At 37.3% G+C, this 25,726-nt stretch overlaps 1 protein-coding gene across 1 annotated transcript in view; it reads right to left on the minus strand.

Annotated features, from left to right (window-relative positions):
* The window catches only part of AQR (aquarius intron-binding spliceosomal factor), a 112,721-nt gene that overhangs the window by 26,442 nt on the left and 60,553 nt on the right, over nt 1-25,726 (minus strand). The window contains exons 19-27 of the mRNA XM_024567336.4: nt 24,706-24,875; nt 19,512-19,753; nt 17,769-17,915; nt 16,948-17,017; nt 12,310-12,420; nt 9,805-9,914; nt 7,242-7,377; nt 4,690-4,899; nt 2,822-2,959 (exon numbers count right to left, since the gene is read on the minus strand). Of these exons, the coding sequence (XP_024423104.1) occupies nt 2,822-2,959; nt 4,690-4,899; nt 7,242-7,377; nt 9,805-9,914; nt 12,310-12,420; nt 16,948-17,017; nt 17,769-17,915; nt 19,512-19,753; nt 24,706-24,875 (1,334 nt within the window). The remainder of the gene's footprint in view (nt 1-2,821; nt 2,960-4,689; nt 4,900-7,241; nt 7,378-9,804; nt 9,915-12,309; nt 12,421-16,947; nt 17,018-17,768; nt 17,916-19,511; nt 19,754-24,705; nt 24,876-25,726) is intronic.

A 25,726-nucleotide genomic window follows, 5' to 3' on the forward strand; every position in this document is an offset into this window, starting at 1 on the left:
TCCATTTCCACCACCACTATCACTCCAGTTTAAGCAACTACTCTGACTACTGCAAGCCACCTTTTTACCAGTTCCCCTCCTTCCTGTCTCACACCACCTAAATCACTGATGCAGCAGCCATTTAATCACTTCCCCTCCCTGGTGTCAAACTGTCACTGGCTTCCAATTGTTCTAGGACAAAGAAAACTCTTATCATGGCCTGCAACAGATGTATTAACTTAGGTCCTATCTCTAGTCAACTGGGCCCCTGCCTTCCTCTCCTTTATCTGTCATTCTCCTTATTAAAGCTTCAGCCATGTTGACCTACTTTATTTTCTCCTCAGAAATGGCAAAACCGTTCTTGCCTCTGGCCCTCTGCACATGCTATTCTCTCTCTGTGTTGGCTTGGCTCTTTCTCATTCTTAAAATATCAGGTTAAACCCCACTGTATCTAAGTCTTCTTTGACCTCCCAATCTAAAATGGGTTTCTGAATATTCTTTTTCTTTGTCTCACAGCACATCACAATTTGTAATTCTGTGTATTTACCTGTTTGACACCTGTATCCTCTCATCAGCCCAGTTTATAGTAATGTTAGGCACTGTGCAGTTGTAAAATAATAAAAAAAATTCTTTCTCCAACATGAGGAAATTTCATTCTTTCTTTGATGATTGTCTTTTATCTGCCTAATTCTCTTCTATGTCATTTCTCAAAACATTTTATCTTTCCCCCTCTACGTCTAATTCTGATGGGTACTTAGTGTATCTTATTCCTTGTTTTATTGGTAAAATACCTTCTTTGAGAATCTCATAAGTATGTATTAGAATTCCTGTTTCCTGTTTTTAAGATTTTCTCCTCTTATTTTGTTTTCTGGGCAAGTGAAACGTAGGGGGATAGTTGTGTCATCCTGGTGTGAGCTCAGAAGAAGGAGTCCAAAAAGCCACATTTTTACAGAAGTCCCTGCATGGACTCTCAGGGTAACAGATACACTGCGCAAGGGAACGGGGGAAGCTCAAAGAAGGCAGTCTAAAGAGCCCACTTTCTGGAACACCCTGAAAATGCAATGCAATTTAACTTAACTTATAAATATGTGTGTGTGTGTGTGTGTGTATGTATTTTTTTGCTTTTAAAAAAGGAGATTTCAGTCACAAAGCAAAATCATGCCATACTATATTGGGAATATTAGGAAGGAGAAAGCCCACGAACGTGCATGGATGTCTCCTTGGGGACAGCACAGAGTCAAAAGACAGGCCTAAAGTGGAAATTTAGTATTCTTTACTAGTATAGATTAAAATATTGAAGGAAATACTGAAAGAGTTGAAAGATTAAGTAATTGGGGAGGATTAGGGAGTCTGGGACTGCCTTTTAAAACTTTAAGCAGATCTACAAGGTTGTTAAGCACTTACACCAGATATATGTATCCAGATACATGTATAAGTTGTACAAAATTAAAAGTTCAAAATTAAAAACATAAAAAATCTAAGAGATACCATCAGCACTCGCACGCTGTCTTCAGATGTGTAGAACAGTGTAAGTGAGGAAAACGATTAATAAAATCATGACAAGCTACAAGTAATACTTTTTCGAATATGAACGTGAAGGGCTGCCTGAAACTGTAACATGCTAATTTTAACATACATCATTTCCCCTTGTTACTGAATATGATTTAATACCAAATTCAAAGTATACCTTATGTCAGCCCCAAGAATAAAATATTTAAGTGAAAAATTCTCACTAATAATTTGCAAGAGGGAACTTTACACTACCCTTCAATAAATCATCACATTTGTTCTACCTCAGAGCTGAGGAGCCCTTCATCCAAAAACAATTGTTGCCTCAGATTTATTTAGCACCTATCTTTCAGTGAGTATGTAACATTAAAAAATTGTCAGTTACTTTCATCAACAACAAATGCTTTTCAAACTCTGAATTCAACCCAGTACCTTAACCCTATTTTAAACAAGCACAGATAAACCAGTTGCAGAAAAGTTAAATGATTTGCATTAAAATCAGAGTTTAGGTATCATTAGCAAAATCAGACAGTCTGCAAATTCACATTTACTGCTCTATTATTACACTCCATTTCAATTGCGTCACAGGCTATATTATGCTCTTTAGCTCTCTGGTCTTTATCATGTAATTAAGTCATTTAATACCTTATCTTTACAGTCTAAATAAGAGTATTCCATATCCTCATATGGAAGGCTTTTATTTACTGAATGAACAAATAACTGGGACTGAATGTGTGCTTAAAACATGAACAATGCAAGCATATAGATGTTTAATAGGTAAAAAACATTGCCAGATGGTATTTATTTATTTATTTTAATGCTTGCCCCTGGATATATTTATTGGTTTTAGAGAGAAAGGAAGGGAGGGAGGGAGGGAAAGAAACACTGATGTGAATCAGTTGCCCCCTGTATGTGCCCCAACTGGGGATCGAACCTGCAAACTTTTGGTGAATGGTATGATGCTCCAACCAACTGAACCACCCAGCCAGGGTACCAAATGTTATTTTTATAGCTTTTAGTTTTGTTCAGAGATTTTTTCACACAGGAAAAATATACTAATCTACCTTAACAAGTATTAGAATTTGGTTAGATAATCACATGGTTATAATGTTATTTAACAGACATATTACTCAGAAAAATTATAATTAGAGTTCACTAATCACATAACCATAGAAGCTATCATCAGTTTTAAGAGACATTTTTAAGTAATTATAAATGCAAACTACAATAAGAGGTGAGCCAATCTCTAAGGGAAATGGCTTACATTTAAAAGAAAAAACAAACTAACAGTTGAACAAATGATGAACTGAGGAACTAAAATATAAATCTTTACCTTGAAACCTAACTTGACCAAATCATGTCGTTTTAAGGCAGCATGAGTACAGGTCATGGCAATGATTTTGGCTTCTTTCACCAAAAGGTATTTAGATCTGTCCAGTCCACTTCGAAGCAGTTCAGAGGCCCTGAATTCCTGAAAGAGTGGGCGTGGGGGGCAGTGAGAAACTACTTTAGGAAAATAAACATAGTTGATGCATACATGCACACAATCCAGTTCATCAGACTTAATTCCTGATAAGTTAATATAAATATATCAGAAACGAGGCCTAAATAATCATAATTCTTTTCATTATTAATTAGGTACTAAGTGAATTCAAGTAACAATTGATATTCAAGCTACAATTTGGACTGTTTTTTGTATAAGGTAAAACATTTACAAGATCAATAAGAATGCTGAATAAAATATCAATCACCACTGTACCTATATTACTCCGGGTCCCTCCAGAAAAACGGAAACTATTTCAGGTATTCACAACAAAGGTAATTTAACGCAGGGGACTGGTTACACAGGAGACAGAGGAGCATAAAAGTCACTGAGGGAACGGTAGAGTAACCCAGAGATCAGTACAGCAGGAGGTTACGACTTTCCTAGGCTAAGAAGGATAAAGGGAGGAGGCAGTGCGATCAGAGCCCAGGGACAAGGAATTGCAGACCAGCAGAGACTAGAGCCACAAAAGAGATGAAGCCCATGGCCTACAGAAGCAGTGGAGAAATAGCCTGACTTTCTTTTTTCTTTTATTTCTTCTACAATTCTCATTGGCTAAACCCAGTAAAAGTCAGCTGACATGGGAAGCGGGGAAATTAAACCTACAAGGATCAGTCCCTGACCATGACAGAGGATCCCCCATGGAGCAGAGTACGAGGATGGACAACAGATGGATGCAAGGAGCAAACAAGGCCAAACAGAGTTTTATCAAATCTAAACACTGCATCATACTTAACACACACTTTTTAAATAACATTCTTATTTTGATTTTTAAATAATTAAAACATTACAGGTACAGGTGACATACCCTGTATATTCTTCTCCCCGTCCCCTCTCCAGACAGCTACTATAATAATTATGTTTTTATCATTTTACTTTTGTTTATATAATTATAAACATAGTATAATATTGTTCTGCAGCTCTTAAATTTTTATTATCACACTATGCACGTATTATTCTTTACTCACCATCACCCGCCTACCCATATCACAGGTTAATATTTACTGAATATGTACTATGTGCCAGATACTGTTCCAGGAAGTAGGGATATAATCATATTTAAAGGTACAAAGACAAAAGAGGCAAAGTCTCTGCCCTTTTACCTGGAATAATCCTAAACCCTCTTACTGAGGAATCTGGGTTTCCCTTTACAGGATTGCTACAGTTTTCCAGTGATGTTTTCTACAAGGAATGAGAAAACCAGGAAGCATTCCAGGGAGTCCCTGGGTTCCAACATATTCTTCTCTGTCCCCTTTGTACAGCGGTAATTCTTACTTCACTTCAGTAATCAGCATCAACCACCCTGGCTAACCAGCAATCTCACTTCTTGCCTGCTGGGAAAGTGGCACAAACAACTTAGAATGGCCATGGGGCTGTCTCAAATTCCAATCCAAAGAACCATTGTTGAATCTGCTGATGAAAGCATTCCTTTCTTAAATATTAAGACTTCTACACCAGAAAAGCCAGAAAAATGTGCATTCAATTCATATCTAATTTTTACTTATTTTTTGAACTAGAACTATAAATATCTGTAATAAGCTCACTTAAAAGTAACAATCCAGTCTGTCAGATCTGAATATTTCATTTACTTCACTTAAAAAAAGAAAATGAAACTTAAAATCTTTAAAGGAAAGTTAAAAGAACTTGAGAAACCATACCTCAAGCTGAGTAAAGATTTTCTTAATATGCCTGAAACATCCTTCAGCAATTTCCATATCTTCTTCATAAGATCGACCTTTAAAAATGGGTTGAGGGGCATTTGCAAAGTATTCATGAAAAGGGAAGAAAGTGGAGACTTCAGTAACATCTGGCGATGCGTTACTTTTATTCTTCACTTTGCTGATATATTCCTCCCAACGAGACATTACCTATAAAATGAAGTTGAGGTTAAATTTGCCAGTTAATTGTTTTACATGATAAAACAAAAAAGAAATTTAGTAAAAATAAGATGTGCTAAGTAAAGGAAAAGAAAAGCAATTTTGACCCAAAAGAATTATTTCTTATCAAAGTCACTGAAGGGATTGCCCTTCTTTTATAAAAGTAACCTTTAACATTATAGAAAAAGTCTTTTTAATCAAAAATGCAGAAAGGGGAAAAAAACCTCAGTCAGGTTCATCTTGTGGGACTTTATCTCAGACATTTTAGATTCTCCGTTTATGCAAGGCAGTTTATTATTGAGGCTTAAAACAAATGAAGATATTCCTTGTATTTTCATTATCTCAGTTTTTCTCCACACATGGTAAGTTCAGCTTTAGCAGTTTTTTAATCAATTTGGCACTTAACCCTTCTCTCAGACCTCTGTAATTTTTCCAGTTCTCTTCAGTACATTTGTAAAGAAGTTAAATAACTTCTGGTTAAGGTGAGTACCCATTTGAAAGCTCATTTTATGACTTTAATGATAGAGTTCAATTACATCCAGGTATAAGGTTAACTATGACTACCATGAAGCTCCTACTTAATTAATCTCAACTTTTGTAATTCTCCCAAGTCTTTTCTGTTAAAGCTTCAGTGTTTCTCAAAGTTTGGTCCTTAAGCAGAATCTACTCAAAGAGACTCTCTGGGGACAGACCTTGAGAATTTCCTTTTAAACAACTTTTCCCAATGTGATCCTTATGTGTTGAAAATTGTTGATCTATACTGTGAAGCCTCAAGTTCACAGTCCCCAGATGTATCACTTAGGTCTCCATATTTTATAGATTATTTTTCTAACTTTTAAAAGTACTCGTATTTTGCCTTGGCTGGTGTGGCTCAGTGGCTGAGTGCCGAACCAAAAGGTCACTGGTTCAATTCCCAGTCTAGGGCACGTGCCTGGGTTGTGGGCCAGGTCCCCAGTAGGGGGTGAGCGAGAGGCAACAACACATTGATGTTTCTCTCCTTTTTCTTCCTCACTTCCCACTTCCCCCTCACTAAAAAATAATAATAATAATTCTTAAAAAAAATAAAAAAAAGATGAAAGTACTTGTATTTTGCTATGTATAATAGAGTGCACGTTTCTGCCCAGATATTTGAGGGAAAAATAAGAATGTGCATTATACCTGGGTAGTACCTGAAATATCTTCTATCTGTTCTTGTATTTTGTGATTATTTGTTATATAAAATTTCTTGTGCCATAATATGTTCAAAAATAAATGCTAAAATTCCTTTATAATACAAAAAACCAAGTATCTAAATATAAATAAGTATTTGAGTTAAAAAATTAAAATGAGACTTTTTTCCTGAAAGTTTGGGTCAAAAATGTGGGTGCACATTATACATGGGAGCATGTTATACATGGCAAAATATGGTAGTTTTTACTGGTAGGCTAGTGATTTTTATTTTGTGCCAAATATGTATTTGAGCATGATCTTTACTCTGTTATTCGGAGTTCTAAACAGTCTGAGTTTAATGCAAACTATTTTGCAGGATTATGCATATCTTCCCTGTTTTGTAAGAAACCAGAAAATATGCTCATTTTAAATGGACTCAACTGGCTTGGGTACTCACTGATAATGAGCACAAACCCATTTACATTTTAAAATTTCAATGGTATGATTTATAGCTAAAATTAGTACAAAAAGAACAAAGTTATACAAAAATCTTCATTATTTGATTAAGCTTGGTCCATTCAAAATTCTGAGTAAACCAACTAACTATTAAAGTTTATCTGTATTCATTTTATTTGTCTTTCTCATTGGTTTCCTACCCAAAGAACTAATCTCACAAAAGCAAAAGAGGACATCTCTCAATAGATGTCAAAAGAATTTTCACTTAAACTCCTACACTGAAACTAATTCTAAAACACAATTTATTGCTTACAATTTTAAAGACTATGTTTTTCTTTATTAATTGACTAATATGCATAGTAAAATTAAGTTACAAAACTGCACTTTGTTACCACTAGGTAGCTAGAATATTTACTTATTTACAGTAATAAAAAAAAGGAAAAAGATTAGAAACTTTTTCAATAGCAAAAAGGAAAAAAGAAAATTTAAAAAGTACCAACCAACAATTGGCCTTTCATTGAGTGAGCCATTAAGCAAAGTTAGAAAGTTGAAGATCACAAGAAACACAAACATTTACCACTCACAAATACCGCTTTGATAATAGCATGTATTTTAATCTACTCACTGGGCAAAGTTAAGCTTTCAAGAAATAGCTCAAAAAACCCATCTCGGTTTCTAACTGAAGACCATGTAAGTGAAGTATGATTTAAAACCCCTTAACTTCTTACCTGATATAAAAAGAAATAGCCTGCAGTTTCACAAGTATATGAAGCATCTCCTGGAACCCCGAGACTCTTCTGCAATCGTTTGACTTCTTCTAAAAGTTCTATCCTTCGAGCCAGGACATAATTAACTCTTCCGTACCTAGAAATTACAATTAAGGGAAAAGGAAAATTATGTAATGAAGAGGCTTTCAAGGAAACTGTCAGCAAAATATTCAAGAAGAATCGTATTAGGAACTATAAATGGCCAAATTACAGAAAAGACAGTTTATATTTAACTAAGTAGTAGTTCTTGGGTCACTTTACACCAAAGCTACTTCAAGTGCACCCTATGAATCCGTGCAAATCTGCAAATGTGCTAGTGGTCTGTGAGGAAAAAAATCAACTACATCACTAAATACACCATTTAGTTCAGCTGCCAATTTTTCCGTAACAATATCTTCACACAGAAGCGAACAGTACAGAGCATTCTGGTGCCAGTTCATCTCATCACAGACCAAGAACATACAGTTTACAGGCTGAATGCTTTGAACAGCATTGTTTTATATTCTAGATTTTCATTCTGTCATCCTACCATGTGGCTTGGCACCTGAACATGTTGGTTAATAAACATTTGCTGAATGAGTAAGAGAACCAAAATTTGGACAATACCCGGCCCAGAGATCTACAGTTAAGAAAAAAAAAGTGGTGGAACCAGAACTGGATCCCAAAGCCTATACATACTCTTTCTACTGTAACAAAGTGCCCACTATAACCCTTTAACAGTTAAGAGAGATTAACACAGTGTAAACAAAGAAAGAAGTCATGTTCCTTGCTGCTCCAGAGTTCAGAGAGTCACCTTTGAGGCAGCAGACAATGAACAAGAACAAAAAAAAGAGTTAAGACATGGTCTATGTTTTTAAGAATTTTCCAACTTAGAAGAATATAAATATTATAGCAGGTAAAAATTTTTTTCTGTATGCTTATCTATAGTTTAAAACTTGTCCTATAATGAATACTTTGGTAATGAGAAAAAAATTGGGAATGCTTATAAAGAGGTTGTAATAAAATGCCAAAATCTTGTGATACAATGTTAAATTTAAAATGCAATATACAATGGAACCCTATGTGACATTTGTTCAATTATTCTGTAAATCAATTTAAAAAAGCAATGTACAAAATTATAAATAATAGTAAGATTACAGCTGATTATTGAAAAAAAAAAAAAGACTATCAACACTTGTATTGGATAAGTGAAATTATGGATGATCATTGCCTCTCTCCTGTCTCATTAGATTTAGAATTTTTTCTTTATGAAAAATGATACTACTTTCATTGTGACAAAATATTCACTTTTTAAAAATATTACAACAAAGGGAGAGAAATGAAAGAATGTGCCCAGCAATCCAGCACATACATAACAAGACCTGGGCCTTGGTCTGTGTATCAGAAAGCAAAAGAACTTTTTCCCTTGAAATTTAGTAGTACCAGAAATCATTTTAAAAATCCTACCTTTGCTCTATTATAATATTCTTTAAAACCTATAAATTCTACTGTAATATAGTTATAATTACAGTACTTAGAATTTCATCACACCTCTGTTTACTGAATTCTGGATTATTAGATTTTAGACTCAGGCTCTTTCGTCAGTCAGGGTTAATGTGAAGAAATAACCCAAGGGGCGAAATTCAGAAGTATTACTGGATGATACAAAATTAAAAACCTAGAGCCCCAATAACTTAATGTGTGCTGTTCTTTGCCCTTTGACTTTTTAGAAGCTAACAAATGTTTGGTGAGCTCTGTAATACAAGAACGCAAAGTAGATGCAATGTAGTAAGTTAACACTCTTTTAGCTCTTTTGGAGTCTATGATCAATTTAGTCAGAAGTCATATTCATAGTCAAAGGCTACAGTAAATATGTGCAGCTGTTAATTATGCCTTTTGTCCAAAACTATGCTTGAATAATGAACTTAAATATAAATGAAATGAGCTATTATAAAGCAACTTAAAAAAACCCACAAAGTACTAACAGCAGAAGAAATCTGAGTGGTGAAATTTTAATCACTTTACAATATGCAATATTAAACACAAAGTCCAGCTAAACTGGCAGTAAGTACCTGAAATAATACGTACAACCCCAAAGCTTATATTGATATTAATCTTCAATTGCATTTCACTAAATGAATCAAATTCCTAATTAGTGCCTAAAATATATGTACATTGATGTCTGGATGAAACATGAAAAGGAATCATTTGTACAATCTGGATTTGGTAACATTAAAAATTGCCTCAATAAATAGAGAGCACATGGCAATCTGCAATTTTAAAATTAAGAACAAAGTAACTCTCTTCATTGAAACACCTGTATGTTTGAGGAGAAAAATGGCATAAACTTACAGAATCAGAGCTGAGGGAGATCATGTCTAGACTTTTAGGGCAACATACAGTTTAAGTAGGTTACCCCAGTATCTTTCAGTATGAAGTTTGATTATTCATTATGCTCTTCTCCTGGCTTTCTTTAGTCAAGAAAAGAAAGAGAAGGTTAAAAATTCCTTTGTCCACCATTTCAAAACTCATCCCACTTGCTCACCTGCTGAAATCTTTCTCTGTCTCCAGCTCTTCCTCCCCATGACCGAGACGCAGCAGGTGGCGCTCGTCAATGTCTAAAGCCATGATTTTCTCAAACAGCTGGTTCAGGGCCTGGAGAATGAAATAAGAAGGACCAATGAGCTTTCCTTTAAAAGTAACAAGAACTAACATTCAGAAAAACAGGACAGGAAGAACTGCTTGGTCAGATAAGAATCAAATCAAAACACAAAGGAAACATATTAGTCCATTTGCAATTTGAACAAAGTAGTGTTTTTAATGAATTCTGATAGTTCTGTCTATGTATGCTTCTCCAGATGAGTAACTGGAAACCATAAACAACATCTAACAACTAAATTTCTGCTTCTAACTTATGAAAAGAGAAAGTTTTGGGCTCAGTTTCTATTTCCTCCAAGTAATAACAATTACTGAAGTAATTAATAACCACACCAAGTTCCGTTTCACTCAGTGGAATTTCTATGGGTTGCAGAGAACTGGACAGTGTTTGCAGGACTCTCAGGTGGTGAGTGTAGGTGGAACACATCCAGAGGACCAACAGTGAAAACCTTAGGCTGCAAGTCTAAGGATCTCTGTGCAACAAGAAGCAGAGCACTCATTCACTGCAAACTCTCCTGATGAGGGACATTCAGAAGTCACTGCTCTCTACCTGTGAAATGTTCTTATTTAGGGTTCCCTCAAATCCTAGTATTTATTATCTAAACATCTGTAGCTACCAGGTTTTTTAGAAAAGGAAAAGTTTCACAGTATGAGAAGGTACACTAATGAAGATGTCATTTAAAAACAGCCCGCACTCAAACATCTCTGTACATTCACTGTCAGCTAGACATTGCCCATCGAGTGAGGGACATACAATCTCATCAATATCCAGGTTATATACTGTAAACATAGATATCCTTTGCTATTAGAGCTCAGAAACTGAAGAGATAAACATAAATTGTTAGAGAAATTCCCCACTATCCAAAGTCTTAATATTTTTCAGCCAAAACTGGAGGCCCAAGGGATCAGACTACATGGCATTACGCACTATCCAAACCTCTGCCATCTAAACTCATGAACCACACAGATTCAGAGGGCAAACAACTGCCGCACCACAGTCTCAGAAAAAACTTCATGATTTCATCATGAACTAGAGTGATACTGGAGAACTGCTTGAGTTACATGTGCAAATCGAGATTTAGCAAACAAAACGGTTGTGAAAAATCAACAATTTGATAGATATCAAGAAAGATCATTTGATGATCAAAGGATCAAAAAACGCCCTTAGGAAACAGTAAGTCTTTGGTTATTTTTATGAAAATAACCTTTTCTATAATTATGCTATACAAACCAGTCATTAATAGAGGACAACATAGAAGTAATTTTCAAGTTATGACAAGACTTACTAAAAAATTACACAAATTGTTCTTCATTCTAAGAATTTGCCAAATAGAAAAATTATTAGACTAAATTTTATTAAATAGAAAAAAGTCTTTAACATTTGTTTCTTTTATCAAGATAAAATCTCAATCCCCCCTCTTCAGTGCAGATTCAGTACAATATGCCAACATTACTATAAACTTCAAAGGTATAAAAACATGATAAATGAATGAAAACAACAGTACTGATGTTTAAAACCTGTAAGTTAAAAGTTGACAAAAAACCAGAATAAATGAAATTTACCATTCTGAAACCTCAGTGCTACTTTGCAAACCAACTCTTTACAGAACTGGTCAACTAGAACCATTGTTATTAACGTGCACTCAGAGAAAGTAAGTCCCTTCAGAGGTTCACACTAACCACGCAAGTTCTGTAAGATGTCTCAGGATGTCCTGAGAGCTGCCTGGTAACTAGTAAATGTTACTTGTTTTCCTCCCTTTCTGTGAGAGTGACAGCTTCAGAACAACTATCACATCACACAATTAGTTATAAATATAATTTTTCAGCTATTGATTAAAAAAAGGAGTTTGTTTTTATTGTTTTAGCTGTTTATAAAGCCTTATGTATTAAACCTGCAAACTAAAATAGTCCTTCCATGTAATATCGATATTCATCTGTATACTTCATAAAGATATTCAATCCAGTCGTAATATAGTTTAGACTTAGTCTCTCAGGAATATTTGTTCTACTTGCAGAACAAATGCTACTAATGCTTTTGATCTCAAAGTAAAAGCTTCAGCTTAGCACATAAGATGGGAAGGAAAGGCAATTTAATTTAATCTAATCCAAATATCTGATTACATATCTAAATACTCTCTTAGCTTTTCTGTAATTGTCCCCCTCAATTAGACAGAGAAGACTGTTTTTATATTTTCCTCAGTACAGTTGGTCATGACTGGTAATAACCTAAGAGCAACTCCGTAATTCACACTACATTCTTCAGCCTTCCCTACATACCTGTCATCAGGTTATCACACGGGCAGAAATCTCCACTGTGATTTCACTCCTGTACCTCCCCTGAGATCCAGTCTACACGTTTATGTGGACATGGATCACACATGCGCTCTCTTACCTGATTGGAATGAGTAACAATCAGAGTCCTCTGCTCTGGAAAATTATGGTATATGTTGGATATGATTTGAACTGCCACATCTGTTTTTCCTGTACCTGGCGGGCCCACAACCTAAAAAGGAGATGGACACATAGCAAACTACTGAATTATCATATTGTTAGAAAATGGGAATTCTAAAACTGAAAGATAAAATGTTTAAAAATTCACTGGAGGAGTTCAACACTATAATGGACAAGATTGAGTCCGTGAAATTCAAGACAGATCAATGGAAATCACCTAACCTAAATAACAAGCAGGAAAGGGGATTAAAACAAATCATAATCAGAGTCTCATGAATCTATAACACTAAAAGGTCCAACATTGATGTTACTGAAGTCCTAGAAAAAGAGGACAATCTATGCTTAATAGAACCTAAACAGTATAGAAAAAGTACTTGAAGAAATGATGGCTGAAAATTTCCCAAATCTGGCAAAAAACAAAACTACAGAATCAAGCTCAGCAAACCCCGAACAGAATAATCTCAAAGAAATCTATACCCAGACACATTGTAATTTAATGTTTAAAAAAAAAGACAAAGAAAAATTATTGATAGTAATCAGAGAAAAATGATGTATTACATCGCAGAAGGATTTGAAAAAACTGTGTATTTCTCACCAAAAACCATGGAAGCCAGAAAGATATGGAATAACATTTTTATAATGCTGAATGGAAAAATATGTCAAAGCAAAATTATATATCCAGTGAAAGTATCTTTAAAGAATGATACTTCATTCTTTAAGTGAATTAGAGACATTCTCACACGAAGAAACCAAAGATAATTCATTGCTAGCAGGCCGGCTCTTAAGAGTGGTAACAAAAATTCCTCAGCCAGAAAGGAAATGATACTGGAGGAAACTTGAGATAAAGGATTAGTGGGGTAAGTATAATAATAGATGATGATTCTTCTCTAGAGTTCTTTAAAATGTTTGATGTTTGCAAACAAAAACTGTAACATTGCCCACGGCACTTTTAATGTATTTTTATGTAATACATATGACATTTACAACATAAAAGAGGAACATAAAGGGATTTATATGGAGGTCAGGATCCTCCATTCAACTTAAAAACAAAATACTAATTCTAAGCAGACTGTGAAAAGTTAAGTATGTATACTCTAATTCTCTAGAGCAGCCATTAAGAAGAATCATATGAGATATAATAAAAGAACAGAATAGATCAATAAAAAATTGGAACTAAAAACTATCCAAATAACTCACAAGAAGGCGGGAAAGGAGAAACGGGACCACAAAACAAAAGGAACAAACATAAATAATAAAATGGTGAATCTAAATCCAAACACACCCAGTAAGTACATTATACGGAGTCTAAACATAACGATTTAAAGACAGAGGCTCAGAGAACCAAGATGGCGGCGTAGGTGGACACACTGCGCCTCCTCCCACAACCAGAACTGACAGAAAATCGAACGGCAAGGAAGTCCGACACCAAGGAAATAAAAAATAAACATTCATCCAGACCGGTAGGAGGGGCAGAGACGGGCAGCTGGAACGGAGGTTGCCGTGGCGGGACTGAGACTGGCAGAGTGTGGGACGAACAGGGCAGGCAGTCTGACCACTAGCAGACCCTGCGGCCCCACACTCACGCATAGATAAACCGGCACCAACAGCGGGGAGCGAAGCAGACCACGTAACCCAGGGCTCCAGTGCAGGGAAACAAAGCCTTAAACCTCTGATTGAAAACGCCCGTGGGGGTTGGGGCAGCACCAGGAGAGACTCCCGGCCTCACGGGAGAGGTCGTTGGAGAGACCCACAGGGGCCTAGAGTGTGCACAAGCCCACCCACTCAGGAACCAGAACCAGAGGGGCCGAGTTTGATTGTGGGTAGTAGAGTGAAAGATTGAAATCCGGTGGAGAGGGGAGTGGGCGCCATGGCTCCCTCTCGGCCCCTCCCCCACGTACAGTGTCACAGTGCAGCTATCAGCATTACCCCCCCCCCCCCCCCCCCCCGAACACCTAAGACTCCGCCCCTTTAAGTAACAGACCGGCCAAGACAAAAAAAAAAAAAAAAAAGGCCCAAATGACAGAACACTTCAAAGCTCCAGAAAAAAAATACAACTAAGCGAGGAAGAGATAGCCAACCTATCAGATGCACAGTTCAAAACACTGGTTATCAAGACGCTCACAGAATTGGTTGAATTTGTTCGAACACCAGATGAGAAACTGAAACCTAGGCTAAGAGAAACAAAGGAAAATGTACAGGGAACCAATAGTGATGCGAAGGAAACTGGGACTCAAATCATGGTGTGGACCAGAAGGAAGAAAGAAACATCCAACCAGAAAACAATGAAGAAACAAGAACTCGGAAAAATGAGGAGAGGCTTAGGAACCTCCAGGACACCTTGAAACGTTCCAACATCCGAATTATAGGGGTGCCAGAAGGAGAAGAGGAAGAACAAAAAATTGAAAACTGATTTGAACAAATAATGAAGGAGAACTTCCCTCATCTGGCAAAGGAAATAGACTTCCAGGAAGTCCAGGAAGCTCCAAGAGTCCCAAAGAAGCTGGACCCAAGGAGGAACACACCAAGGCACATCATCATTACATTAGCCAAGATGAAAGAGAAGAAGAGAATCTTAGAAGCAGCAAGAGAAAAGGACAGTTACCTACAAAGGGGTTCCCATAAGACTGTCAGCTGATTTCTCAAAAGAGACCTTACAGGCAAGAAGGGGCTGGCAAGAAGTATTCCAAGTCATGAAAGGCAAGGACCTACATCCAAGATTACTGTATCCAGCAAAGCTATCATTTAGAATGGAAGTGCAGATAAAGTGCTTCTCAGATAAGGTCAAGTTAAAGGAGTTCATCATCACCAAGCCCTTATTCTATGAAATGTTAAAGGGATTTGTCTAAGAAAAAGAAGATAAAAAATATGAACAGTAAAAATGACAGCAAACTCACAGTTATTAACGACCACACCTAAAACAAAAACAAAATCAAATTAAGCAAACAACTAGAACAGGAACGGAACCACAGAAATGGAGATCACATGGAGGTTATCAACAGGGGTGTGGGAGGGGGAGAGGGGGGGAAAGGTACAGAGAATAAGTAGCATAGATGATAGGTGGAAAATAGACAGGGGGAGGGTAAGAATAATGTAGGAAATGTAGAAGCCAAAGAACTTATAAGTATGACCCATGGACGTGAACTGTAGGGGGCGAATGTGGGAGGGAGGGGTTGGGCAGGATGGAGTGGAGTGAGGTGGGGGGAATGGAACAACTGTAATAGCATAATCAATAAATATATTAAAAAAAAAAAAAAAAGACAGAGGCAGCCAGAATGGGCACAACCACATGCCCTGATGACACACTGTCTACACGAAACTCACTTCAAGTGTAATAGGTAGGTTAGAAGTAAAATAATGGGAAAAGATATCATGTAAACACTATTCAAAACAAAGCTACAAAGGGTATATTACGTATTTTTGTCATGTATAATGAGCACCTTTTTGCCTAAATTTTTGAGGGAAAAATAAGGATGCGTATTATACATGGATATCAGTACTAAAATGTGGGTGTGCGTTATACACAAGAGTGCATTATATACTGCAAACACAGTAATATCAAGTAAACTTTCAGGGGTGTCCAACCTTTTGGCATCTCTGGGCCACACTGGAAGAAGAAGGACCACACATTAAATACATAAACATTAACAAAAACAAACACAAATTCATAATGTTTTAAGTAAATTTACAATTTTGTGTTGAGCTGCGTTCATAGCCACCCTGGGCTGCGTGCGGCCCATGGGCTGAAGGTTGGACACCTCTGCTCAGAGCAAAGAAAACTGCCAGTGATGAAGAGAGAAATTACATAATGATAAAAGCATCAATTCACCCAGAAGACATTACAACCCTGAATGTGTTTATACATATCATAAGCAAACACTGACAGAACTTAAAGGAGAAACAACAAAAACATAATTACAGTTGGAGACTTTAATACTCCTCTCTCAGTAATCAACAGAAATATTGGGTGGAACATCAGCAAGGATAGAGAAGTACTGAATAATACTATCAATCACATGAATCCAACTGACATACAGAGAGAGGCTACTTGTCCAACCCCAAACAACAGGATACACATTCTTTTCAAGTGCACACAGAATATCCACCAAGACAGATATCCTGGGCCATAAAACCTTAACAAATTTAAACAAAAATGAAATCATATAAAGTACGTTCTGTGACCAAAATGAACCTAGACCAGAAAACAGTAACTGAGCAGTAACAGGAAAATCTCCAAAAACTTGGAAATTCAACATGTCTAAATCAATCGTCAGCAGACATTTCTGTAAAGGGCTGGCAAGTAAGTATTTCAGGCTTTGTGGTATTTAAACTCTACTGATGCAGCACAAAAGCAGCCATAGGTAATGTGTAAACAAACAGGCACAGCTATGCTCTAATAAGCTTCATTTACGAATACTGACACAAGTAGCAAGATCTCCATACGCACAGGATGCCCCAAGTACTTAGAAACGCTTAAAGGAAGTTGGGCTTTTGTGCTCCAAATAGACCACTCTATGAAAATCTGTCCTGACGTCTGGTCTGAATCCATGTAAAACACACGTAGTAACAATCATGCTCTTACCATAGTTAGCCCAGGCTGCATTCCGGCACGGATGGCCTCCATCTGTGTGTGAGTGAACTGAATTGTATTACTGCAAATAAGAACAGATTAAAAGTTGGTTGGAAATATAGACGAATGACATTTATTAAAAATCTAGGTAACAACGACCAGAGTTCTAAACATCTGCTCTGCATCTGTCCCTCTCCTCCCAATCTCTCTCCCGCCTCGCCCTGGCCCTTTGTGACAGTGTGGTAAACACCCTGCTACCACAATTTAAATGTACAGTACCGTACTTTTAACTATGAGCAAATGCTGCACAGCAGATCCCTGGATTTTTACATATTATGTGACTGAACCAATCTCTTTTGAATGACTCTCTTCATACCTGCCCTTCCACAGATTAATTAAAACGGAATGAAACTTGTGGAAAGAAAAGACTACAGTTATTTTTCAATACACTTAGCCCATTCCAGACCTAGTTCAGAGTATCGAAGTTCTAGTTCACAATCCAACACCGAATGTCATGCCCCAGTTACGGCACACACGTACAAGTAGCTGTTATCAGAAGCCTGTCGTGACGTAAGAAGCCTGTGCTCAGAATAAGATATTCTTTTAGCATTTATTTCTTACAGTACCTGAAAATGTTTCTTTTTGTAATATGACCACAGAATGGCCAAAAATGTCTGAGCTTTTCAGCCAATTGACAGACTAGAAGGAAAGTGGGTATAGCACAGAAGTTTCCTGGGATTTTTAAAGAATCAGAAAATTAAAACATATTACAAATCCAGTTCAAATGGGAAACCATTATTCATTATTACAATCAGAACAGACAGTAAAATTACCGTTTGGGCTGGTTGTAAGGGTAAGGACCTCGATTAGGGATAACATGAGGCTCAACTATTAAGGTCTTTGCCTCTTCAGTGTCTTCATCTTCCACATCCACATCTTTCCTTTTCTTCCCTTTTCCACTTCTTACCGGAAAAGTTATCCTACAACAGCAAAACTTTTGTTCAGTTTTACAACTAACAATAATTTATTGAGCACCTATCTTGTGCATGACAATTGTACAAGGAATAATCAGATCAATAATAAATATTGGTAACTTAAAGAACATACTATCTATACATAAATTTTGAAAAAAGCAGAGTTAAAAGCACTGAAATGTGTGCTAAGGGTGTTCAGATTAGAAAGTCATCTGGTTAAGGGAAAATGAAAACATTTATACGATGAGTACACTTATGTCACAAGTGCTATCAAATGCTTTGCACACTGTCCTTCATTTAATTAGAAAAGGCTTCACGGGAAAGGTGGAATCTAAGATGAGTTTCGAAGCATATAAATGTAGGAGGGGAGATACTCCAGGAAGACAAAAGTAACGCAGAAGGTCAAGTGTAAGTAGCCAGTTTTGCTGGACTATAGGACACAGTAGAGAAAATAAGGCTAGAGAGAAAGCCTTTAAGGCAGAAGTTCTTAGCCCAGGGTCTGGGATACCTCAGCAGGCAACTCCCCACAGGTAGCTGGGGAAAGTCAATGCATCCTTAAAATTAAACTACAACATTCTCCCTGTACACTTTTACCAGTCTTTCTTCCCATTCTGAAAGGACAGATAAGAGTCTCCCCTCACCCCCCAACAAATGTTAAGAAACAAAGAGGCTAAGAGGTCAGCCCTTATTTTGATAAGCAACAGGAAAAAATCAGGGTTTTTTAGCTGAGGAGTGGAATGACTCTAGCAATAAAGCATGTGATCGGTTCAAAGGAGGAGTTGGAGGCAGGAAAAACAGCACCACCCTAAAGACCGAGGTGCTGAGGGCCTAGAAAGGCTACAGTCAGGAGTGACATATAAAAAAAAGTATCCTTAAGGCCTAGCATGCCTTATAGGAGTAAAAGGATTAAAAAATGCCATTAACAGGATTTGGAAAGTACGGAGGAAGACAAGTTTAGGTGTTAAAAAGGACCCAGGATTCTAATGTGTAAAATTATTATTATATTTAATTAAAATTGTATGTTCTAATTTCCAACTAAAAAATTAAGCGCTTTCCTACCCCCACAGGTGCACTGAGTACTTTGCCACTGACCCTTATGATGAAATCCAGGGAAGAGCAGTCAGTGCTTCAGGTTCTGTGTTCTATTTCTACTCAAATCTGAAAACTGAAGCTCCTTTAATATTAAATATAACTCTACTGTAAACATTTAAAATTTGTGAAAGCAAGCACGGTTAAAAAATAATTTTTTTTCTTAAAAACAAAGTTCAACACTACATGGCTATGTGTACTCATTAGGAAATACACCAGACACAGAACGTGCACACATATTTCTTCAGTCAAATGCTGTATGTACACACTGCTCTTCAGACAAGCATCTCCTGATCCCTCATAAGACATAAGCTACTTTCATGGTGGTCTCAAAATAACTACTGCACAAATCATTTGAAACAAAGTCAAATAAAATAAATTTACCCCAGTGTAAAGACTGCCCAAACAAAATCCAGGTACAGTGCTCAGAACTTACTTTAGCGACAGTGCTAATGGCCTAACTCTGACTGACTACAGAGAGCCTAAAAGGCGTGCACCCAGTTCTGACTTCACCTGAAAGGGGGTATCTGCAGAGCTGGGTCATCCACAGTTACTTTAACATTATGACCAGGAAAGCTGTTTTTCAAATGTTCAACGGAGAGAAATGTATCATTGAAATCCAGGGTGGCGATCTGATTGGGCATTTTTGAATAATGTGCACTACTTGGATCCCCATAACCTAAAATGATGTCATGCAGCCAGGCAGGTACCACACAGTCAGTATTCATCAGGTTCCGAATAGTCTCCAGCACAGCCTGTCAGTAAAAGAACAGAAAAGGATCATGTCAAGAAGACATCTCAAACATGTGCACTTCCGTGGAATGCAGAGCTGACTGCACTAATCCAGAATTCCCGAGCGTTTCAGGGCAAGAAGCTATTTTCTGCTGACAGGTGCTTGGCTAGACTGAATCAACAGCTATATTTTCAGCTGATGCCATACACTGAATTAAACAAAAGACCAAACTTAGCAAGAACAGTTTATCCGTTAAGAGTTCATTTAGGTAGAATCTTATAAATGAGTTGACCGCTTAACTTCTGTTGGGTAGGGTGAAACTCCATACAATGGAACCTCCCCCAAACCCTATAGAACAATAAACCCTTAAAGAAAATGCTTCCTCTCAGAAACTACTGGAATTTTTTCCCCTTTATAATCCACCATTCCTCAATGGGAAGAACACACAACTAAAAGAACATTAATGTATGTCTCCATTGTGAAACATATCACAACTTAGAAACATTAAAGTTAGCACTGTTAGAAATAAGAAATAAAAAAGTGAAAATGATAAAAGTAAAGTGTCAAAATTTCAGGATGAAAGAATTAAAAGACTACAATAAAAGAATATTACAGTAGTTAATATATACATGATCAAAAGTAATTACTAAAAGCCAAGGCAAATTCTTAGACTTTCTAATAATTATTTCAACAAAATGTTCTATGCTACATATGTAAATCAGAAGGCTAGGCTGTTAATTTCAGAGACTAAAATAACCAAACCAGCCATTTTTATATTGTAAACACTATGCAATCCAACAGGGTAACCAAATAACAGGTTAGTGCATGTAAATCACACTCCTACCACATGGCCTTGTTTTATTTCCTTGTACTTACTGCTACTTGAAATCCCCTTATTCATGTCCTTGGTTACTGGTTTATCATTTGTCTAATCACTACTAGAATATAATTTCCATGAGAGCAGGGACACAGGACAGTTTAAATATGGGAAGCATAAATGGATGGATGTTCGCATGTGAATAAGATGAGGCTCCACTCTCCAAGGTAATTACGATTGCATTAGGAAGATGAAATATGTCCTTAACAATGATGCAAAGCAGTAGAATGTGGCAAAGAGTAAAAAAAATACTACAAAGTACAATAGGAACACAATTTGAGGTGAGAGGTGGATATAGGGGAGACTTTTGACATTAGCAAGGGTTTCTTGGAGGAAAAACGGCATTTCAATTCAGCTCAAGTAAAGGATTTGTGAGAAAGCTTTATGTCATCATTAATGTAAAGTCACAGAAATGTTTTGAGAAGCAGAGTGCAATGATCAGTGGAAGCATATGAAAAACAGGTGAGTGGTGACAGACTATGAGGAGAATAGGTGGGGACAGAAACAGAGGAGACTATTTTGAAACTATTCAGGCAGGAAGTAAAGTATCCAGATTAGGAAACACTGCCTAGGAACAAATAGGAAGAGAAGGAATAAACGAGGATATGCCTAGGTATGTAACAGAACACCAAAGATATCAATAAAGCACTCTCCCTTTCCCAAACATAGGCAATTTCCTCATTCCTCCTTTTTCTTGCATCAGGACCTGAATGTCTCTTTGAACTTCCAGGGCACCTACCAGCATCCTTCTTATGGCTTCTGGTACTTTCTAAGCTTTCATGGTAGTTGTCTATATTTCTAACTTCCCTTTTATTAGTAATCTAAGCTCCCTAAAGATACAGGCTGTATTTTACTCATTCTTATTAGCTCCATATAACTTAGCACAATTCCAGTCAAAAACGGAGGCAGGGATGTCAGAGATGAAGGGCATGGCATCACTGGAGGTGGTAAGCTAATCAGGCTGACTGATGAACCGGATGTGAGGTGTGAGGCCAAAAAGCATCAGGGTATTTGTATTGTTTTGTCTTCAACAGCAGAGTGAGATGGGGAATAAATTCCCTTGTATGTGAGGTTTTCTCTTTTAATTACAAGTAAAAAAGATAATCAAGCGATAATGTTTTAAGAAGCACTGCGTTTGGTGGAGAAAGAAAAGAAAGGCACTTATGCAAAAGCTAGTGTTACCAAAGCTAGAAGAGCTCAATGTTTACATTTTATAATGTAGTTTCAAACAATCATTTTATTTATTCTTAATATTTATTTTTAATTGTGTTTCTCCATTACCATGTATCCCCCTTATACCTCCTCCCCCCGCAATCACCACCCTGATGTCCATGAGCCCTTTTTCCTTTTTGCTCAATCCCTCCACCCTCCAATCCCCCTCTATAGGTCATCCTGCTCTCTATGAGTCAAATAATAATTTTTAAAATCTTCCTTTACTAAAAAACTCCTCTCCACACAACATTATTATGAAAGTACAACTCTAACCCCCAAACCTCCCTTTTCCCACTAATGAGTAAAGTATATGTACATTGTATCATAGAGTAATTCAAGGTCCTAAGGTTCCACATCAGTATTCTTAGTGATTTGGAAGTACACTTACTTTATATTCATAAAAGAAGTCACAGTAAACAAATAAGCAGTTTTCTTCACCTCTTACTGGGGCACAAACTGAGTATCTAATATACAAAAAGCAAGGAAGGAGGACCTTTAAAATAACATGAATTATACCCTGGCTGGGTAGCTCAGTTGGTTAGAGCATAGTCCTAATACACCAAGGTTGTGGGACTGATCCCTGGTCAGGGCACATGTGAGAATCAACAAATGCATGCATAAATAGGTGGAACAACAAATGGATATTTCTCTCTCTCTCTCTCTCTCTCTCAAAATCAATAAATAGAGTTCCGGCCCAGAGGCGTAGGTAGACACACTGCACCTCCTCGCACAACCAAATGAAGGACAGCAACAATTTTAAAACAAAAAACAACCAGAACTGACAGAATATCGAACTGCATGGAAGTCCCACAACCAAGGAGATAAAGAAGAAACATTCATCCAGACCAGTAAGAGGGGAGGAAATGGGCAGACAGGGCAGATTGGACTCATGGCAACCTGGCGGCTGGCGAACCCAGAGAGGTGGCGGATTGTGGAACAAATGGGGCAGGCAGTGCTACCACTAGCAGCTAGAAGATCGCGCGGCCCCACATTCGCATGTAGATAAACCTGGAGAAACAGTGGGGGAGCAAAGCAGACCTCACAACACTGGGCTCCAGCTCCAGGAAATAAAGCCTCAAACCTCTGACTGAAAACACCCGTGAGGGTTGAGGCAGCAGCGGGAGAAATTCCCAGCCTCACAGGAGAGTTCGTTCCAGAGACCCACAGGGGCCTAGAGCATGCATAAGCCCAGCACTCGGGAATCAGCACCAGAGGGGCCCAATTTGATTGTGGGTAGCAAAGGGAGTGACTCAAATCCAGCAGAGAGTGCTGCAAGCGCCATTGCTCCCTCTTGGCCCCTCCCCCACATACAGCACCACCGCACAGCAACCAGCCTTACTCCGCCCCAGTGAACACCTAAGGCTCCGCCCCTTTAAGTAACACGTAAGCCAAGACAAAAAAAAAAAAAAAGGCTCAAATGAAAGAACAGATCAAAGCTCCAGAAAAAATACAACTAAGCAAAGAAGAGATAGCCAACCTATCAGATGCACAGTTGAAACCACTGGTAATTAGGATACTCACAGAACTGGTTGAATTTGGTCACAAATTAGATGAAAAAATGAAGGCTATGCTAAGAGAAACAAAGGAAAATGTACAGGGAACCAATAGTGATGTGAAGGAAACTGGGACTCAAATCAATGGTGTGGAGCAGAAGGAAGAAATATCCAACCAGAAAAGAATAAAGAAACAAGAACTCAAAAAAATGAGAGGCTTAGGAACCTCCAGGACATCTTGAAACGTTCCAACATCTGAATTATAGGGGTACCAGCAGGAGAAGAGGAAGAAGAAAAAATTGAAAACTTATTTGAACAAATAATGAAGGAGAACTTCCCTAATCTGGCAAAGGAAAAAGACGTCCAGGAAGCTCAGAGAGTCCCAAAGAAGCTGGACCCAAGGAGGACACACCAAGGAACATCATAATTACATTACCCAAGATTAATCAGAAGGAGAGAATCTTAGAAGCAGCAAGAGATAAGGATATAGTTACCTACAAAGGAGTTCCCATAAGACTGTCAGCTGATTTCTCCAAAGAGACCTTACAGGCAAGAAGGGGCTGGAAAGAAGTATTCCAAGTCATGAAAGGCAAGGACCTACATCCAAGATTACTGTATCCAGCAAAGCTATCATTTAGAATGGAAGTGCAGATAAAGTGCTTCTCAGATAAGGTCAAGTTCAAGGAGTTCATCATCACCAAGCCCTTATTCTATGAAATGTTAAAGGATTTGTCTAAGAAAAAGAAGATTAAAAAATATGAACAGTAAAAATGACAGCAAACTCACACTTATTAACCACCACACCTAAAACAAAAACAAAAGCAAACTAAGCAAACAACTAGAACAGGAACAGAACCACAAAAATGGAGATCACATGAAAGGTTATCAACAGGGGAGGGGGAGAGAGGGGAGAAAGGTAGAGAATAAGTAGCATAATGGTAGGTAGAAAATAGATAGGCGGAGGGTAAGAATAGTGTAGGAAATGTATAAGCCAAAGAACTTACATGTATGACCCATGGACATGAACTATAGGGGGGGAATGTGGGAGGGAGGGGATGGGCGGGATGGAGTGGAGTGAAAGGGGGGAAATGGGACAACTGTAATAGCATAATCAATAAATATATTTTAAAAATCAATAAATAAAAATTTTTAAATAAATTAAAAAATGTAATACATGAATTCATACTTTAAGTTTCTCAATTCATCAAAAAACAAAATAGATTTAGTAAAGAAATTCCTTAAGTTTCTATATTTAACCTAAAAGAACTCTTCAGAATCAAAAAGCAGTGATCATTATTTTCTTAACAAATCATTTAAACCTAGTATCTACATATTTGTCTCAGAAGTTTTTCAAAGTATGCAGTATTTTTAGTCATATAGCCCAAAAGTTACCTTGAAGTTATTTTCCTTTGGTTTTCTCCTCATTATTACATTGAACGTTTCATACACATCTTCTGCTCCATTTTGAATAGTGTTGGTCATATCTTGTTGGTACTGGTTTGGATCCAAAAACACTCGAAATGTTCTTGACTCTCCTCTAAGATTGGGTCTGGGTTCAGGTCCTGAATATTTTGAAAAAGTTTGTGAAACAAAGTATGTCCTTCCCAAATATCAAAGTAAGTTAGCAGTATTCCTTTTCTAGAAATAATGAGTAAGCTGTCCAGACTCAACTCCAGCCAGCTCCCTGAGTAGAATGCTTTCCACTCATCTACTTCAAATTCTAAGAAGCAGAAAATATTTTCTTTCTCTAAATTCTTACTATTTCCTCCTAAAGTAGTCATGTAACATTTATGATGCAATGCCAGGAACTGCAATTATTTTTGTATGACCTCCACTAAAACCGGAGCCTCAGAAGTCAAAGAACTTCACTTCTGTAGGTCACTCGTAGCTGCCGTACTTGGCTGACCGTGCGCGTCCTTCCGCACTCCACACTAACAGTGTCACTAGTGTGAAAGGGAACTTCATACACCTACGGCTGAAAGCTCTAACCGTCTTCTTTTTGTCTTAGGCCTCCAACTCTGGTCCCATTACGTTTATTCCAATATCCGCCATTCTCTTCTCCTATTTTACTTGTATTCTAGTGACAAAAGTGGCCTAATTGTCAGTATCTTGGCAATGGTGCAATCTTGAAATCACAGGTAATAGAAACTACTTTAAGTTCTACGAGAGGTTTAGTAAATTATAAAATTACAAATTATAAAATAAGCAGTGGACATGCATGCAGTTATAATTTAATAGTATTACCAAAAAAGAGGGGACAACATAAACATTTCAGAGAACAACCAATGACAGGCCTAAGGACTCAAAGAGCTAACTAACCACAGCAGGGGTGTCCAGCCTGCGTCGCTCCTGCCGAGTGCAGCCCAGGATGGCTATGAAAGTGGTCCCACACAAAATCATAAGTTTACTTAAA

Source organism: Desmodus rotundus, chromosome 7, assembly GCF_022682495.2.
Source record: "Desmodus rotundus isolate HL8 chromosome 7, HLdesRot8A.1, whole genome shotgun sequence".
Classification (NCBI taxonomy): Eukaryota; Metazoa; Chordata; class Mammalia; order Chiroptera; family Phyllostomidae; genus Desmodus; species Desmodus rotundus.